This window comes from Rhinolophus sinicus, chromosome X (assembly GCF_036562045.2).
Source record: "Rhinolophus sinicus isolate RSC01 chromosome X, ASM3656204v1, whole genome shotgun sequence".
Lineage (NCBI taxonomy): Eukaryota > Metazoa > Chordata > Mammalia > Chiroptera > Rhinolophidae > Rhinolophus > Rhinolophus sinicus.
In genome coordinates, this window is record NC_133768.1 from 86349397 (window position 1) to 86367649 (window position 18253).

Sequence of the window (18253 nt, forward strand, 5' to 3'; positions counted from 1 at the left end):
TTTACCCCAGCAGTCATCAAGTCACATGTTAGTCTTTTCTTTTCCAAAAGCTCTAATCCTTTGGTCCTTTCCTTATGGGAGTTTTTTTCTACCTCCTCCTGAATCATGGACATTTTATTAAATATTGAAAACAACTCAAAAATAAGTAGGCAAATGTATGTTAATACTGTTTCATAGTGTTGGGTGCTCTTCTGTTTTTTCAGCTAAGTAGAAATGGTAAAACTTTTACTAACCTTTCCAGGATCCCACTCTTGAGATTTTGTCTGAAGCTGTAGAAGCTCATAAGTTAATTCCAAATTTTCTAACTCTGGTTTGGGAAATCCAGGTAGTACATTGTGTAACTGGAAACCAAATAACTCCAACCAACTTCCAATGTCTGTGAGACACAAAATTTAAAAGGAAAAAAATTTAAAGCCCATACTTTACAACTTTTGTGGAAAGCTTAAAAGATGCCTCTTGTGCCTTCAATATGTTTAGCCAATGGGAATTTAGGGATAAAACTCCCTCTTAAATCACCCACTCTAAAACATATGACCCTCTCTCTACAGGGCAAACTTTTGATTCATGGATAATCACAGAGATAGGCTCATTTTACTGCACTGGATTTTTAACGTGGTAGTAGTATAAAGGCTACACAGACTGTGATGTTAGATTTATTTGATGAAACAGAATCCTGAACTTTTCTTTTATGAAATTATTTGTATAAGCTTTTAAGAGTGAAAACTACAGGGGGTGGCTGGTTAGCTCAGTTGGTTAGAGCATGGTGCTGGTAGCACCAAGGCTGCTGGTTCGGAAAAAGAAGTGAAAGCTACAAACAGAAAGCTTAAAAGGGAAGAAAAAAATGTACTGGGATGCAAAAGATGCACAGTTTTGCTCACTCTAGAAGACTAAGGAAGAGAACGACTGCACAATAACTTGTGGGCTAACTGGCAGGAAGAGGAAGCATATTTACAAAGACATTGAGATTATGTGATAAACACACCACTGAGTTATCTCTTTAGTGTAAAGTTTTATACTGTTTAAATACCTGTAGTGTACTTTGCAACATCTTGAATTTTGCCAACTGGGTAGTTATTTTCAAAGGAGTAGAGGTTGAATGGTTTAGGAAGGAGGTTCAACTGTTTCCATATATGATGATTAGGTGTCGTCCATCTACCGGCAACAACATCATAATCCCTTTGCCCCAGGTGCACTAATTTAGTAAGGAAATCATAAAGTCCTCCATGAAAACCAATGATGACCTGAAAGTCAGGGTATGTGTCATGATAGATATCTCCATAAGGTGTGTACAATATCTCTTTTATCACTTGACCTCGGCTGCTGAACACAGCTAGCGGGGTGCCTGTATTATCACAGGCTACATAATATTCTTCACCACTGCTTAGCTCCATGGCAATAAGGTGACCTTGGAGATCATAATACAGGGATGTAATCTCTGAGCTCGTGTGGTTGTACAAATGAGTAACTCTTATGGGGTCGGCAAGGTCTGCATAAAAGAACTGGAGGTGCTGCCCTAGGCTGGACTTACTGGCGACACGTCGCCCAAGCCCATCATAGTAATATTGCACACTCCAGCCAGAAGCCTTATTGTAGGCTTTCTGCAGCAGACCATTAGAATTATATTCAAAAATGTCATTTCCTCTCTGTCTCAGAAAGCCATCTTCATCCATTTTATACTGAATTTCTCCTAGCCTGGTGATGCGATCCCGGAGGTCATATCGGAGAGGAGTAAGACGAGCACTATTCCCATGGTTTAAGAGGTTGATGTTGCCATTCAGATCATAACTATAACGCCATTGGGTTTTATCATTTACAGAAACAGTTTGAAGTTGCCCATCAGCATCGTATTCATAGAAGTATCTTGTTATATTGGCATCTACTCCTACTCTTATATCACATATTACCATATGGCCCATATTATCATATTGAATAGTCATCCAGTAGGCAATTGCCTTTAGGATTTCATATTGGACTTCAATAACTTGTCCATTGGCACTGAAAATCTTGGTGTGCTTCATCACTGTAGTAGTTATGACCTGATTTAAATCGTAATTAATCACACTGAATTTTCCAAACTGCTCTGTTCTACCAGAGACATCAATATATCGGTACAGGTCTATAGGCAAAGGGGTTTCATTTATCACAGCTTGCATGCTGGTGACGCGGAAGTTGTTGTAGCTGTAGTCAAACCGAGCATTCACAAGACCTTCTTCACTGAATCGGAAAATCTGGCGTCCAATAAGAGGTCCTGAAGGAATAAAAATAAAAATAATGAGAACAAAACTAGATGCTTAATGTTAAGCAATCAGAAAGGTCTAGTGATATTTTCTTTAGTATTGATGCTTTTACTTTCAAAATAAATACTAGAGATTGTCCTCTGATATCTAATACCTGGGCATATCATCTCATTATCATCTCATAGTATATATTCTCATAGTTGTGGTCACCAAATTTGAAAACAAATAAAATACTGTATATTACAATTATAGAATAATTTAATTATAGGAACTATAGAAGTAATAGCCCATCAATTAGCTGAGATGAGGACACTGATATTATGAACATGCTTTATTTTTATAATCATTGGCAAAAAACCTTTCAATTCATTTAACCCATGCTACAAAGTCAGAGGGTCAAGTGTTGACAAAGTCCAACATTCAAGTAACTGGATTTGGGCATTTTATAAACTCCAAGAATGAAATAGAATCAAAAGTTCTGAATTTGGAAGACAATTTGCTATAAACTGAGGCTTATAGAGGTTACAAAGGGCTTGAGCTCATTTCAGTGAGACTCATATCTTGTGACTGCATCTTTGGGACAATTTGGTGGTGAGTAGGAACGGGTACACAGTTAGACTAGGTACTTAGAACTCAACTTTCTTAAGAACTGAGAAATGCACTGTATGTTTTTAAGGAATCAGCTTTCATGTAACCTATATGTTTTTATTATTAATGGAAGATATTTTGATAACTAAAGTGACAGTTTGTTGGATTGAGTGTCTATAGGTTAATACTTCTATTTCAGACTGTGGGCAGCAAAAATCTCGTAAGAAAATATGATATGATATACACATCACCACCCTTTTACAACAAACCTGTTTGCCTGTATCTGATTGTGCAAATGAAGCCATCGTGCATCAGGTGTATTGTCTTAATCACTCCAGAAGACTCTTCATATGTTAATGTGACCTGAGTGGTATCATAGAGAATCTCAGACAGTCTTGCTTGCTTGGTATACTTGTATAAAACTCTGCGCCCTGTCCCCAGATGCAGGGTCTGTAGCAGTCGGCCATCTCGACTATAGTCCTGGATAAAAGAAGTGCTGCTGTCTGGTGGGGTATAGATGTTCCGGTAGTAGCCCACTGAAAGCATGGTTTGTAAGCTGTGGCGCACCATACTTGGCATGGTGACTGAGAGCAGACAATCTGATTGGTCATACTCAAAGATGTAACGGCGCTGGCTATGTAAGAGAAGCATCACGGACTGAAATGAGACAAAGGCAAAGTAGCATAACATGTACCACTGAAGAGGAGAAAATTAAACAAAATACACATTAATCCATTCCACACAAATTTATCGAGCACTTACTATGGGTCAGGCATTGTGTTGGATCCTAGTGGGTATAGTAGAGGTCAATAATGGTATCCATCCTCATGGAACTTACAGTTTAACGTAGGAGAAAGAAAAGTAACCAAGCCATTACAATATAGTGTGAAATGTGTTATGACAGGGGAAGTATAAGATGCTTTTGGGAGGCAGAGGAAGAGCAACTAACCCAGACTTAAAAGGTCAGGGCACGCTTCTGGGAGAAAGTGACATCTAAACTGAGACTGAAAGGATGACTAGGGGTTGGCCAAGTGAAGGCAGGGAGGCAGGTAGAGTGGAGTAGGGAGAGAGTACTCCTGACAGAGGGCACAGCATTGTCAGTATCTGGATAAGAAAGAGAGCATGGCTTTTTCCGATAATGAGAGGAATTTTGTATGGCCATAGCATGGGTATGTTGGAAGGGGGGTGGTGGTGAATGCCAAGAGATGAGGCCAGTTAGGTAGTCTAGGTCTAGATCATGCTGGGCTTTCTAAGCCATGCTAAGGAATTTGGACTTAAACATGTTGTCAACAGGGAACAACTGAAAGCCAGTTGAAGGACATGGAGTTTGCACAGCTGGGAGAAACAATCAAGTCCAGATTCCAGAAAGGTTATTGTTGCTTCAGTATGGAGATGCATTGGAGGGAGGTAAATGGAGGGCAGGGTATGCTATGTATTATGTTATAGTCAGAAAAGTATATTTATTGACTTGACATAGTAGATGTCTTCTTGAAAAGTTGTATATAAAATATTATTATTATTGCTTTGCAATTCATGTTATAAACTGCATTAGGGGACTATGCCATTAAAAGTGGAGAATCCTCTGGTTATGCAAGATTTCTCCCCAACTTGTTCTGTATTTAAGAAGCAGTTATTTGTTGAGGTGTAATGCGTTGCATGTATTAAGTGTTTCAATGATACTAGTTTATCTTAGTTTAATCTTAAATCTAGACATAAAGGGAACACTGTTTTAGGGAGAACGCAATCTTATTTCTAATTGAAAAGCTTTTAAATCTCATCTTCTAATGAAAACAAAAATTGCTCACTCTTGGAAACTCTGATGTTACTCCCCAAAGGATTTTTACCCTTCCTTTCTTGAGAATTACCTTATCAAGCAGAAAGACTTAGTTGAGCTTTATTTTCTGAAGTTTCTGATATGGAAACAATAGGTATCTTTTTATTTTCTAAATATAAATTACAAAAGTATTGATGAATATGAATTATAGAAGCACATACAATGTACATTTGAATCTTCAAAATTGCATATCCTCCCTGCCCTTCAGAGAATTATTGATTTGAATTGAATGTCAGTACTGTGAAGTCAAAGTCAGCATTTAATTGCTCATTCACTCATCTTTCTTGCTTTTCCTACAAGTACGCTGCCAGGGGACACAGAACTGTGGGTGGAAACACTGTCACCTCAATAGCTCTGGACAACCTGAAGCTCTATTGAATAGAGGACAGACTTGACGCTCCTATGTGTGCAGGAGGACACGAAAGGAGAACCTCCTCCTTGACCAAAGGCAGAACTCAACAGAAGCTGGATGGAATTGGTGGAAAATGCCGTTACATTAACCTCTATGCTGAAAGTCAGATTTCCCAGCAACTCTCCACTCTCTTCTGTCAAATGGCCACGAAAAGCTGACATCTGTCACTTGTGAAGCCAGCCAGGGAAAATCACCATATGGCTCCCACACATTATCTAGTACCAGCCTTGCCAAACCTTTACAGCACATTGGCATTGTATTCTCTCCCCTGCTCTCATCCTCCATGCTGCAGTCAACCACTGCCTGACCTTGTTCCTAGGTGATGTTGATGCTGTGCTATCTTAAAAACTCCGTAGTCTGTTTTAAAGCTTCCTGCCAATGGCAAGAATGTGGATGACGTGATTAGGAATCTTGTGAATATAACCGTTGTGTTGTCAGAATACCATTTAGCTTTCACTTGGCTGCTTTTTCACTTTGGGTGGGCATTATTATGTGTTTGTTCAAAAATAATGCTTATGGGTCCATCCAATACCCACTGTACTGCTCCAGGATAAAAAGCTATTTCTTATTAGTCCAAACAATAGAGTGGAAGACTTTTTTTAAAAAATCGACTGTAAGATCATTGTAAAGAAGAAAAAAAGAACAATCATGACTCTATACTCACTTGAACAAAAATAGAAATGAGATGGTAGAAATTTTAAAATTAAAGCATTCCGATGACCACCAGATGGCAGTGTGGGGCCACCAGAAAGCTCAAGCCTAAGGCTTCATGCATTCCGTACCTCCAGGCTGCCTTTGAAAATTTCAGCCCCAAAGAGACAATTTTGTGTAAACGTATCACACTAAAGCATCTTATTAAATGACTTTGAAGTATATTTAAATGCATTTATTTATTTATTTATTTATTTATTATTAAATTTATTGAGGTTTTATTTAAATGCATTTTTAAAAATGAAGTTCTTAAGAATTTTAGGAAACTGGAAGATTTACATTTACTGTAATGCAAAGTTTTAGGCCCACAAGTGTTCAAAATATAATTAGTTCAGAGAAGTCTCAAAAATCAAGATAGAGAATTAATGACCACATAGAGAAAATTCAAGAAACAATGATTGATTTTTTCAATAGAGAAGAAATCATTTAAGCAACTGAAGCTATTACCCAAATAATTATTTTTCTCCTAATGGCTACAAACAAATGTGCATGAAAATGATACATGTAACTTTCACTTTAGAGGAAGTCAAATAATTTTTGCGAAATTTCTACACATTAAGGTAAAATATCTGCTGTTGCTTTTTAATATATCATGGTATAGGGATGGCAAACAAATTTATAGAGGTAATACCAGAAGTATTTTGAGGAAAAAAAAGGCATACATTTTAAAGTTTGAGAATTCTTAATTTAAAATACCACAAGAGCCAGGCTTTTTGTCCTTGCTCTACCCCAGACACAGTAAAAAAAAATGTGCCAGCAAAGGCCATGTTAAAGAGAGGACTGAAATAAGCTGAGGAAGACACAGAACCTCATCACTTCACTGGAAAAGTTACATGTAAATTGGATTTGGCAAATTCAATATTCTTTCCCTTTTTTTTTTCTGGAATCACAGTTTCAAAGATGTTTAATTTCCTCCCCTCTATCCTCTCCCCTCCTCCTTCTTTTCGTGCTTTCCTGTTTTAATTTACCTTCAAGTAGTAGTAAGTGCTATCATTTAAGTCATTTAAGTTCTTGACTTGAAAATAAATACAATAATGTGCTATATTTAAATGGAATGAAATTAACTTTTAATGAATGACTAGATGAGCTGAGTGCTTTATATTATTTCATTTAATCATCACATTTATTCAGTGAGTTAGTTATCGTTGGTAATAATAATGTTAATAAAATCAATCTCATGATAAATGATTTTTGGAAAGAACCATTCCATAATTATGTGTTTTGCAGGTTCTGAGCTTTGCATAATAGGATAGTTTAAGTCATGGGCTACCTTTTAATTAAATAACAAATTAAATGTGAAATCAAGAAAGGGACAAAAATCAACTAAAAGGCACAAATGATTTGGAAGTCACTGGGGCTTTTCTTGATACATTATTCCAGGTCAATGAGGGCTTATTTCTGTCCACTGCAGACACTGACAGTCTCACACAGTTTTCTTTGTATTGTTTTGTTTTGAAAGAATTATTGCCAGTTAAGTTTCTGTAGTAGCAAAGAGAACTTATGTGAAGTTTCTTCACATGATTCTTTGTTCATGTAAGTTTGATGAAATAAGTGGGTAATTCAGAAAAGAGAAACAATTAAATTGCTTAAGAGGCTAATAACTACACGGGGGGTTGAAATGTAAGTTTTCAATAGACTCTTGTTATTGTATAGATGGCCTAAAGGGAAAGTTACAAGAGCCAGATGTGACTGTCTATAGGTAATTAGCTCAGTGGCCAGAGTATGGAGCTAATGAGGTTGGGGTTATGAGTGCAAACACATGCGCACTCCTAAAGAGAGCTGGATATTTCACTAACCATATGTAGGACCTATGGAAAGAGCAGTGCCAACCTATCCTCATTCCTGGGGAAAAAATCAGCCCATATTTCACTAATAATTAGTGGCATCTTGTTTTTCGTATGAAGGTCATCATTATATATTGCAAGAAACATATGAAGGTCATCATTATATGCCTTGCCTATATAAACATACCACCAAATATTTGGATTCAGTTAATTTTTTAAGAAGTTTAGCACTTTGTGGACATTAGTCATATGATTTTGCCAATCATTCTTGTTATTGCAATTCAAAAGAGGAAAGTATTACTCTTTTGTTCCCAGTGTAGAGATCATAAACTTGATCTATTTCTTCAGCAGAAAAGAACATGTGGTGGGTATAGCAGAGGACTCCCTCCTTTACCCTGGCTTCCAAGAGGGCCTGCTTTATCACCTAGGCATTTCCAACTTGGCAAATTTCCCAGCAACTGATTGTGAGAAATAGTACAATATTTTTATAATGACATACAACAGAACCACTGGCACACTAAAAAAAACCCACAAAGAACAAAAAACTTCGGGGGGTATATCAGAAAGGCTTGGCATCGTTGGGTGAAAATAGTGAAATTTTGCCAGTGAGCTATGAACTTCTATGACTTTTCTAAGAACTTCTAGGAGTTACCTTGCCATGATTACCCTTGACTTGTCAATGGAAAGCATTTTTCAATTTTCCCAGAAATTAATTCAGGACTGACAAATTCAGTTGATAGATAGATTTGGGAAACAAGAGACACTACCTTAGGTCATTAGAAATTGAGATGTCAGATAGAGATCAATTTCTCTTATTGTCCTCTGCTACTGATCTGGCCGGAAACTATTTCGCTGTGTGTGGCTGATGTTTGACAAATGGTTTTGGTGGCACAATTAAAGTCCTTGTTTATTACTACCAGACAAAGGCCACAAACTCCCATTACGGATGCTACTGGAGACTCACTGCACACAAAGGCCTATCACCAATGAGCCCCGCTGCCACCATTCTCTCAGACTGATTACTTTTGAAAATTAGTCCTTAAATGTATACTACTAAAATTTCACTGACTATCCTAACAAAATTAGAATTCCTTATCCTCTGTTTAAGAGACTTGTCTCCAGAGGTGAAATACACTAACAAACAATTTTATAATTTTTCTACCCATTTTACCTTTGTATGAACTTTCATAATAATAAAGATACCTTTTCAAGAGCATGAACAAATATGCTCAAATGAGGAGAAAGCTAAACCATTATCCTAACTTGAGTTTGAAGTACCTGGCAGAGTGTGGGGTTAGGGAAAGTTTTCAGCTGAAAAACAGCTTATCCTTATAGGATATATCTACATCTATATATCTACATCATCTATATCTATATCTATATCTATATCTATATCTATATCTATATCTATATCTATATCTATATCTATATCTATATCTATATCTATATCTATATCTATATCATCTATCTATCTATATCTATCTATCTATCTATCTATCTATCTATCTATCTATCTATCTATCTATCTATCTATCTCTATTTGTTATTGTTTAGTTTGTTGGTTGGTTACTTCTACAGAGCAAACATCCAGAACACAGACTTTTCTCCCGCAGGTCCTCACCAAGTTGGGTAATTAGGGTCACTTTCAATATCCTCAGTCAGAAATTCAAAGTCAGTTTATTTTCCCTACATACTTACCTTTTCTAAGTAGGTATAGCTCCAAATTTTCCCATCAGCCCAAGTTCTTGAAATTATTTTTCCACTCTGGTCATATTCCATTTTTTCATTCCATGTCCCTCTTTGAAGAAACGTCACCAGTCCCGAAGGAGAATATGTAATGTTCACTTCATTATATCTGCTTACTGGAGACCACAGGACAGGTCGTCCAGTTTGGTCATAAAGAATTTGAAGGGTGAATTTCCGATGGTCATCATAGATCTTTCCTGTGTGAGTTATATGATCAAAATCTATAGAGAGCAGGTTTCTGTTATGGGCCTACAAAAAGAAAATATGAAATACATTTTAAGCACTGCCTTGGTTCCCCCTATCTAGTGCATTCACAATTGCGAAGATTTTTCTGATTCTCTGACAATGGGTCTCTCTTGCCTTTGAATTCACATGACTTTTACCTTCCTCAGATGACACTTATCTTTATTTTCCCACCAGACTGTACAATCATGTAGGGTTGTGGCTATGTTTCAACTTCTGGTATGTGCTAGATACTCAGTATAAAGTTATTGATTGTTTTATTCCAACTCAAGCCTCAAGGGTACTGACACAATTTTCAATAATTACATAATTTTACTTTATGTGAGTCAGATGCCCACTAAAGAGCGGAACTTCCTTCTCCCTTTTTACCACTGAAGTGTCTAGAACATATAATGGTGAACTATTTATACGATTAAAAGTCTGAAAAAAGGAATATAGTGAGCAGTCTTTAATTTATAGATTCCTTTCTTCAGTTTCCTTGTTCATCTGGGCTTAGAGTTATACTACTTCACATCTATCACAGGGGAACACGGAAACTCAGGTTGTCCCTAGTGACAGAACCCCACTCAGCAATATTTTCATGGAGATCAGCAGGTAAATGTGTTAGGTGTTGGTAGGTCCCACAGTATTTGTAAGGTTGGTGCCACTAAATGAGGGTAAAGCACAGAATTTAATTTTGACACCAAGTTTACAAATAAACTTGGAGGATTCATACTTTCCAATGTGAATCGATGCTAACAGTTTGCTGCATTTCATTCCATTTATCCAACTTTTTTGTTTTGCATAATCTGTGTCCATACATTTAAAGACGACAACTAGAATTGTACTTAAAGTTTTATGTTGTCATGCAGGGTGTCATGTGGGATCTCCGCTCCCACTCCCCACATAAGAACGTAGGATATCGTGAGGCCAAAAAGGAACACCCACGGAGCCATAGCTAGGGGAGTCATAGCATTATAATCTCACTGGAGGCTAGGTTGGAGACACAGGAAGCAGGAGTCACACTATCTGCAACCTGCCATCCACTTCTCTCTGCCAACCAACCTCACTTGCTAGCTGCACTCCACCCTGCTAACTGCAATCCGCTCTTGCTAGCTCAGCCACCATCTTCTTGCTAGCCCCCATTTTCTGTTAGCATAGCCACAGCCGTTATATTAGTGGCCAATGGCTCACTGGTTACAGCTGATGTCCAACTAGCCACAGCTTATGGCCATCCAATCACAGTTGATGGCCATTTACTACCTGAGCCAGCACCTTTCCACGTGAGGCCGAGAGCCTGGAAACTGCACTCCTTGCTCTGTCCCCACATATGTCCTATTTTTTCAGCTAATGTTTTATCTTGAGCATTTCTCACGTTATTAAATATTCTTAAAATGTGCATTTTAATGGTTGTATAATATCTTCCTACATAATAAACATCTATTTATAATTCCTCCTATTGTTGGAAATTAGAGTTTTTGTTTTCCATTTTTCTTTCATAATTTGTTGAACACTTTTGTAAATACATATTTGCTTTGTACAGAACACTATAAGTGAAATTACTGGGTCAAATAGTAAGAACTTACTAAAGACTCCTAATGCAACTTGAAATATTACTTTATAGTGCACAATGGTTGTACAAATTTATGATACCATTAACTAGTAGTGGGAGGGTCCATCTCATTCCATTCTTACCAGCATTCAGTATTATCATTGTTGGTAAATTTTCTCCAATATGAGAATGGGAAAATGGTATGTTACTGTGGTTTAAATTTGCATTTATTTGATTACTAGTGAAGATGAACCCCTTTTAATGTTTACTTGTCATATGTATGTCTTCTATAAATTGTCTGGTCATGACATTTGCCCATTTTTCTATTGGGGTGTGGTGCTTTGCTTTTTCAAACCTCTTATGCTTTCAGTTTCTTCATCAACCAGGTGGGGCTAATGATATTTGCCCTTAATTTTGAGCTTCTGCAAAAATAGAACCTAGCAAATGTTCTGTGTCATGAGTTCTATCCAGAAGACTAGTGATTAGATACTCAAATTATTTAGAAGGAAGTGCTGTTAGTCTCAGGGGTAGGTTTCATTCAGGGAACAGAGCCACAGATTGGAAATCATGACACTTTAAACCATCTGTAGCCAATGTATGCAGTGTTGTAGGGCATAAATATATAGTAATCTGCTGTTGTCATGTAAAAGGTGATAGAGAAGCACATATTTTCTGTCTTTTGATATACAGGGCTTGGAAACCTATATGAAACCAGGTGTTCCTTCTTCAACTACCTTTCCTGTGGTTTTATAGCCACATATCTCTAACGGTAATACTGTTCATTTACAATAGCTATAAAATATCCATGTACTCCCAGAGACAGTTGTAACAATTTATGCTATAATGATAGTTAAAAAGCCAAAGTAACAGGTGATTTCCAGTTCAACTAAATTTGTGGTTTTATTTGTCTGACAGATTAAGTTTACAACTCAAGAACACATTTCTTAATAAAGTCATTACAGCTACACAAGCAGGGATCAGTTTTTAAAATCCACTACAAAGCAAGCAAAGGAAAACTCTGCTTGATGTTCTTACTCTGCCTGTCAAAACTTCGGCAACCATGCTTCTCTGTTTCTGGAAAATGCACTCTGATATTCAGATGTTGCTGAAACACTAGTTTCAAAGTCAGATTTGGAAGGTAATGTAAAATTCAGCTAAGAGCTGAAAGGGGATGAAGGAATTGAAGATGCCAGAGTCTACCCCCACCCCCAGCCCCAGTCTCTTGTGGAAACCACATGTGAGAAAGCTTGGAAGGAGAAGTGTTTTCCAGGTGAGGTCTCCCACCTCCTTTTTGAGCGCTCATGTGTCTTCAGTCTCTATGCCAGGAATCAGAACTAGGCTGATCGCCTCAGACTGCTGGGGTCATGAGCAAAGTTGGGAACGCTCATACAAGCTCATGTTCATACAAGTTCTTGTTTGCCTGAAAGACAATAATAGCCCTTGATCTAAGTGTGGGACATTCAGCTTTATTTATGCTCTTCCTACAAACAATTTATATTAGTCTTTGCCCTGGAAAAAAGAGGGGCAAAGAAAGGGTTGAAATTTGGTAATAGCCCCAAGTTAAAAAGAGTGTCTTTGGACAGGTTGCACATTGAACAAGATCTTTGAGTTTGGCAAATGATTAGCTGTACATTGGGGTAAGAAAGCTAGACTTGATCATATTTTAATAGGGGAAGAAATATCTATGCTTTAATATATCCTTTGGTTTCCCTTAAGTGTTTTCAGCTTTGCTAAGGAGAAGTGAGCAGAAGGGCTTGCTTTTTGTTCATACTTGGACCAGAAAGGAAAGAGGAGATTGTGCCCTGGGGATCCTGGATTGTGTTGCCAGCAGAAATCAAAGTGCCTGTGAAGTGTGTTTACAAGCAGAAGCTCCAAAGAAAAGTATTCTTTGCCTCCCTCCTGAGCCTTTTCTTGTTCTTTCCCAGGAGTTTGTTTCAATGCTTAAGAGAAAGTCCTTTCAGCCCTTCCAATTTGAGACTCATTCAATTAGTAGGATAAAGATATATTAGGTTGATCTATAGGCAACTGCTGATATTTGACTGTTTGGGGCCTATTAAATTGTTTTTCTCCCATTAATCTGGTTTTGTGTCAATTTTATTATTAGTCCAGCGATAAGAATTTAAGAAGGGTAGAGGGGAAGAATTCGTCCCCTCCCAACACAATATACATAGTAAGAACTCTGAATGCTAGTTGCACTAATTCTGATCAATGGTAATAATATTACTGATAATAGATTACACAGCCCACATCCCTCATTTTATGGATGGGAAAAATGGTGCAAAATTATGGGCATACCAGTCCTTCCTCAATATCTTACTCATTCCTCTGAAGGGGAGCAGAATTTGCCACCCCAAAATGTCTCTATGACATAAGGATTATTTTAGGCTGATTATTTTTAACAAACAGCAGAAAATTGAGTAGAAATTACCCTTTTTTGAGAGCAATTTACATGTACAAGGGAGCTCTCCATTTGTAAGTGTGTTTCCCTCTCTGTACCAGGAAGAGGAGGATGACTCTAATCTCTAGAAACTTTTATAGATGGAGAAAGCACCAATCTAAATCTGCATAACAACCATACTCTTGTTTACTGTGCTTTTCCTGATAACCTCCCATAACTGCTCCCCCCATATCTTCTTTTATTGCTGGAGATAATATTTAAAGTGTTGGCTTGGAGAATGACTCAATTTTCCTTGGAATCTCCCATGTATACAGGAGTTACACATGCTATTAAACTTCTGTTTTCCTACTGTGAATATTTTATTACAGGAGTTAGCGAGTCTCAGCCAAGAACCTAGAATGGTAGAAGGAAAATTATTTTTCCTTCCCCACATCTCTCACCTGACTTCTGCCATATCATTTAACTTGGAAACTTGTTACACTATGTTAAGTTGCTCTTGTTTAAATACTTTCCCGTTGGTGAATTCATCTGTGTAACCATACAACAGACATTAAAATTTTTTATGCCAAATCATTAATGCTTATATACATATGAAATGTTTATCAGTCACAAGAGTGAAATCATACTTTCTTTCTACTTACTTTACTAGAGTTGACACAAGACTACTAAATATAGTAAATTCTATGATTTGAAGGGCCTAAGAATGCCCTGACCTAAAAACCAACACTACTCAGTGGACTTGATGCTTCAAATCACCTGTCTCCGGGTGATTCTTTAGGGGTAGGTGCACTGTTACTTATGACTGAGAAGCACAGACATATTTTTTAAAAAGATTGATCTATCAGCAAGCAGGCTCCCTTATCTAAAATTTTACAAAATGAATTCTTCCAGCAAAACTGGGGAGAAGGAAGTTAAAACAGGGTGAAGCAAACGTGAAATTCAACTCAGTAGTCAGCAGCTGAGTGCCCTGTCACAGCAAAGGTGTTTTCTGAGAATGGAGGGAGATGCTGGAATCCTCTTGGCTGCCTCCCAAATTCCCCATCATTTGTCAGCCTGAAATCCTGTGTTTCAACTGGGCTTGTTTCCCCTTTTAGAGCTCAGATCACATATGAACATTCACATGTTGCATTTAAAAGCCAATCTACCTCATTCTCAGTTATCTGTAAGTGGGGGAAAAAATCAATTCTGAGGGTTTTAGATTGGTCTTTGCTTCATTTGCTTCTTTTTTTTTTTTCAATTTATTGGGGTGACAACTGTTCGTAAAACTACATAGATTTCAGGCGTACAATTCTGTATTACATCATCTATAAATCCCATTGTGTGTTTACCACCCAGAGTCAGTTCTCCTTCCATTAACATATATTTGATCCCCCTTACCCTCATCTCCCACCCCCCACCCCCCTTAACCTCTGGTAACCACTAAACTATTATCTGTGTCTATGAGTTTCTGTTTCTCATTTGTTTGTCTTGTTCTTTTGTTGTTTTTGGTTTATATACCACATATCAGTGAAATCACATGGTTCTCTGCTTTTTCTGTCTGACTTATTTCGCTCAGCATTACACTCTCAAGATCCATCCATGTTGTCACAAATGTTCCTATATCATCTTTTCTTACTGCGAATAGTATTCCATTGTGTATATATACCACAACTTCTTTATCCATTCATCTATCGAAGGACATTTTGGTTGTTTCCATGTCTTGGCCACCGTAAACAAAGCTGCAATGAACATTGGAGCACACGTGTCTTTATCTCTAAATGTTTTCAGATTTTTGGGTAGATACCCAGGAGAGGATTGCTGGGTCATATGGCAATTCTATTCGTAATTTTTGAGGAACCTCCACACTGCCTTCCATAACGGCTGCACCAGTCTGCATTCCCACCAACAGTGTATGAGGGTTCCTTTTCTCCACAGCCTCTCCAACATTTGTTACTATTTGTCTTGTTGATGATAGCCATTCTGACTGGGGTGAGGTGATATCTCATTGTGGTTTTGATTTGCATTTCTCTGATGATTAGTGATGTTGAGCATTTTTTCATATGTCTATTTGCCATTTGTATGTCCTCTTTGGAGAAATGTCTCTTCAAGTCCTCTGCCCATTTTTCAATTGGGTTGTTTGTTTTTTTGTTGTTGAGTTGCATGACTTCCTTGTATATTCTGGACACTAGCCCATATCGGAGGCACTGTTTGCAAAAATCTTCTCCCATTCAGTTGGTGGCCTCTTTATTTTGTCAATGGTTTCTTTTTCTGTGCAGACGCTTTTAAGTTTCATATAGTCCCATTCGTTTATTTTAGCTTTTACTTCCATTGCCTTTGGAGTCAAATTCATAAAATGCTCTTTGAACCCAAGGTTCATAAGTTTAGTACCTATGTTTTCTTCTATGCAGTTTATTGTGTCAGGTCTTATGCTTAAGTCTTTGATCCATTTTGAATTAACTTTGGTACATGGTGACAAATAGCAGTCCAGTTTCATTCTTTTGCACGTGGCTATCCAATTCTCCCAGCACCATTTATTGAAGAGGCTGTCTTTGCTCCATTGTATGTTTTCAGCTTCTTTGTCAAAAATTATCTGTCCATATTTATGTGGTTTTATTTCTGGGTTCTCAATTCTATTCCATTGGTCTATGTGTCTGTTTTTCTGCCAATACCATGCTGTTTTGATTATTGTAGCCCTGTAGTACAAGCCAAAGTCAGGAAGTGTGATACCTCCATTATTGTTCTTTTTCTTAAGATTGCTTTGGCTATTCGGGGTCTTTTGTGGTTCCAAACAAATCTGATGATTTTTGTTCTATTTCTTTAAAATATGCCATTGGGATTTTGATGGGGATTGCATTGAATCTGTATATTGCTTTGGGTAATATGGCCATTTTAACTATGTTGATTCTTCCAATCCATGAGCACGGAATGTCTTTCCATTTCTTTGTGTCTTCTTCAATTTCTTTCAAAAATGTCTTATAGTTTTCAGCATATAGGTCTTTCACATCCTTGGTTAAGTTTATTCCTAGGTATTTTATTCTTTTTGCTGCAATTGCAAAAGGAATTGTTTTTGTATTTCTTTTCTGAGATTTCATTGTTAGTATATAGGAAGGCAATGGACTTTTGTGCGTTGATTTTGTAGCCAGCAACTTTACTGTATTCGTTGATTGTTTCTAATAGCTTTTTGGTGGAGTCTTTAGGGTTTTCTATATATAGCATCATGTCATCTGCAAGAGTGATAATTTAACTTCTTCATTCCCAATTTGGATGCCTTTTATTTCTTTCTCTTGCCTGATTGCTCTGGCAAGGACTTTAACACTATGTTGAAAAGCAGAGGTGATAGGGACATCCTGTCGTGTTCCTGAACGTAGAGCAAAGGGCTTCAGTTTTCTCCATTAATTATGAGATTAGCAGAGGGCTTGTCATATATGGCCTTTATTATGTTAAGGTATTTTCCTTCTATACCCATTTTATTAAGTGTTTTAATCATAAATGGATGTTGTATCTTGTCAAATGCTTTTCTGCATCAATTGATATAATCATATGATTTTTGTCCTTTATTTTGTTTATGTGATGTATCACATTGATGGATTTGGATGTTGAACCATCCTTGTGCCCGAGGATGAACCCCACTTGGTCGTGATGAATAATCTTTTTAATGCATTGTTGTATTCGATTTGCTAGAATTTTATTTAGGATTTTTGCATCGGTATTCATCAGAGATATTGGTCTGTAGTTTTCTTTTTTGTGCTGTCCTTACCAGGTTTTGGTATCAGGGTAATGTTGGCCTCATAAAATGAGTTAGGGAGTACTGTCTCTTCTTCAATTTTTTGGAAGAGTTTGTGCAGGATTGGTATTAGATCCTCTTTGAAGGTTTGGTAGAATTCACTAGTGAAGCCATCTGGTCCCGGACTTTTGCTTTTGGGAAGGTTTTGGATGACTGATTCAATTTCGTTACTGGTGATCGGTCTGTTTAGATTTTCCAGTTCTTCATGGTTCAGCCTTGGAAGGCTATATGTTTCTAAGAACTTGTCCATTTCTTCTAGGTTGTTGAATTTGGTGGCATATAGTCCTTCATAGTATTCTTGGATGATCCTTTGTATTTCTGTGGTGTCCGTGATAACTTCCCTTTTACGTTTCTGATTTTGTTAATCAGTGTCTTCTCTCTTTTATCTTAGTAAGTCTAGCCAAGGGTTTGTCAATTTTGTTAATCTTTTCAAAGAACCAGCTCTTTGTCACATTAATTTTTCTATTGTCTTTTTGTTCTCTATTTCATTTAGTTCTGCTCTAATTTTTGTTATTTCCTTTCTTCTGCTGACCTTGGGTTTTACTTGTTCTTCTTTTCTAGTTCTTTAAGGTGTAACATGAGGTTATTTATTTGGGAGTTTTCTTGTTTCTTGAGATAGGCCTGTAATGAGATAAATTTCCCTCTTAAAACTGCTTTCGCTGCATCCCAAAATTTTGGTAGGATGTATTTTCATTGTCATTTGTTTCTATGTATCTTTTGATCTCTCCTCTAATTTCTTCTTTGACCCAGTCCTTCTTTAAAAGTATGTTGTTTAATCTCCATGTATTTGTGTTTTTCCTGCTTTCTTTTTGCAGTTGATATCAATTTCAAAGCCTTGTGATCAGAGAATATGCATGGTATGATTTCAATCTTCTTAAATTTGTTGAGACTGATTTTATGTCCCAATATATGGTCTATCCTTGAGAATGTTCCATGTACACTAGAAAAGAATGTATAGTCTGATGTTTTAGGATGAAGTGCTCTATAAATGTCAATTATGTCCATT

At 37.1% G+C, this 18253-nt stretch overlaps 1 protein-coding gene across 13 annotated transcripts in view; it reads right to left on the minus strand.

Moving 5' to 3' along the window:
- TENM1 (teneurin transmembrane protein 1) overlaps nt 1-18253 on the minus strand; it is a 1181603-nt gene that overhangs the window by 6580 nt on the left and 1156770 nt on the right. For all 13 annotated transcript variants that reach the window (XM_074324280.1, XM_074324286.1, XM_074324287.1 and 10 more), the window contains 4 exons: nt 9265-9561; nt 3095-3482; nt 1028-2248; nt 234-376 (listed from right to left, as the gene is read on the minus strand). In XM_074324280.1, the coding sequence (XP_074180381.1) occupies nt 234-376; nt 1028-2248; nt 3095-3482; nt 9265-9561 (2049 nt within the window). The remainder of the gene's footprint in view (nt 1-233; nt 377-1027; nt 2249-3094; nt 3483-9264; nt 9562-18253) is intronic.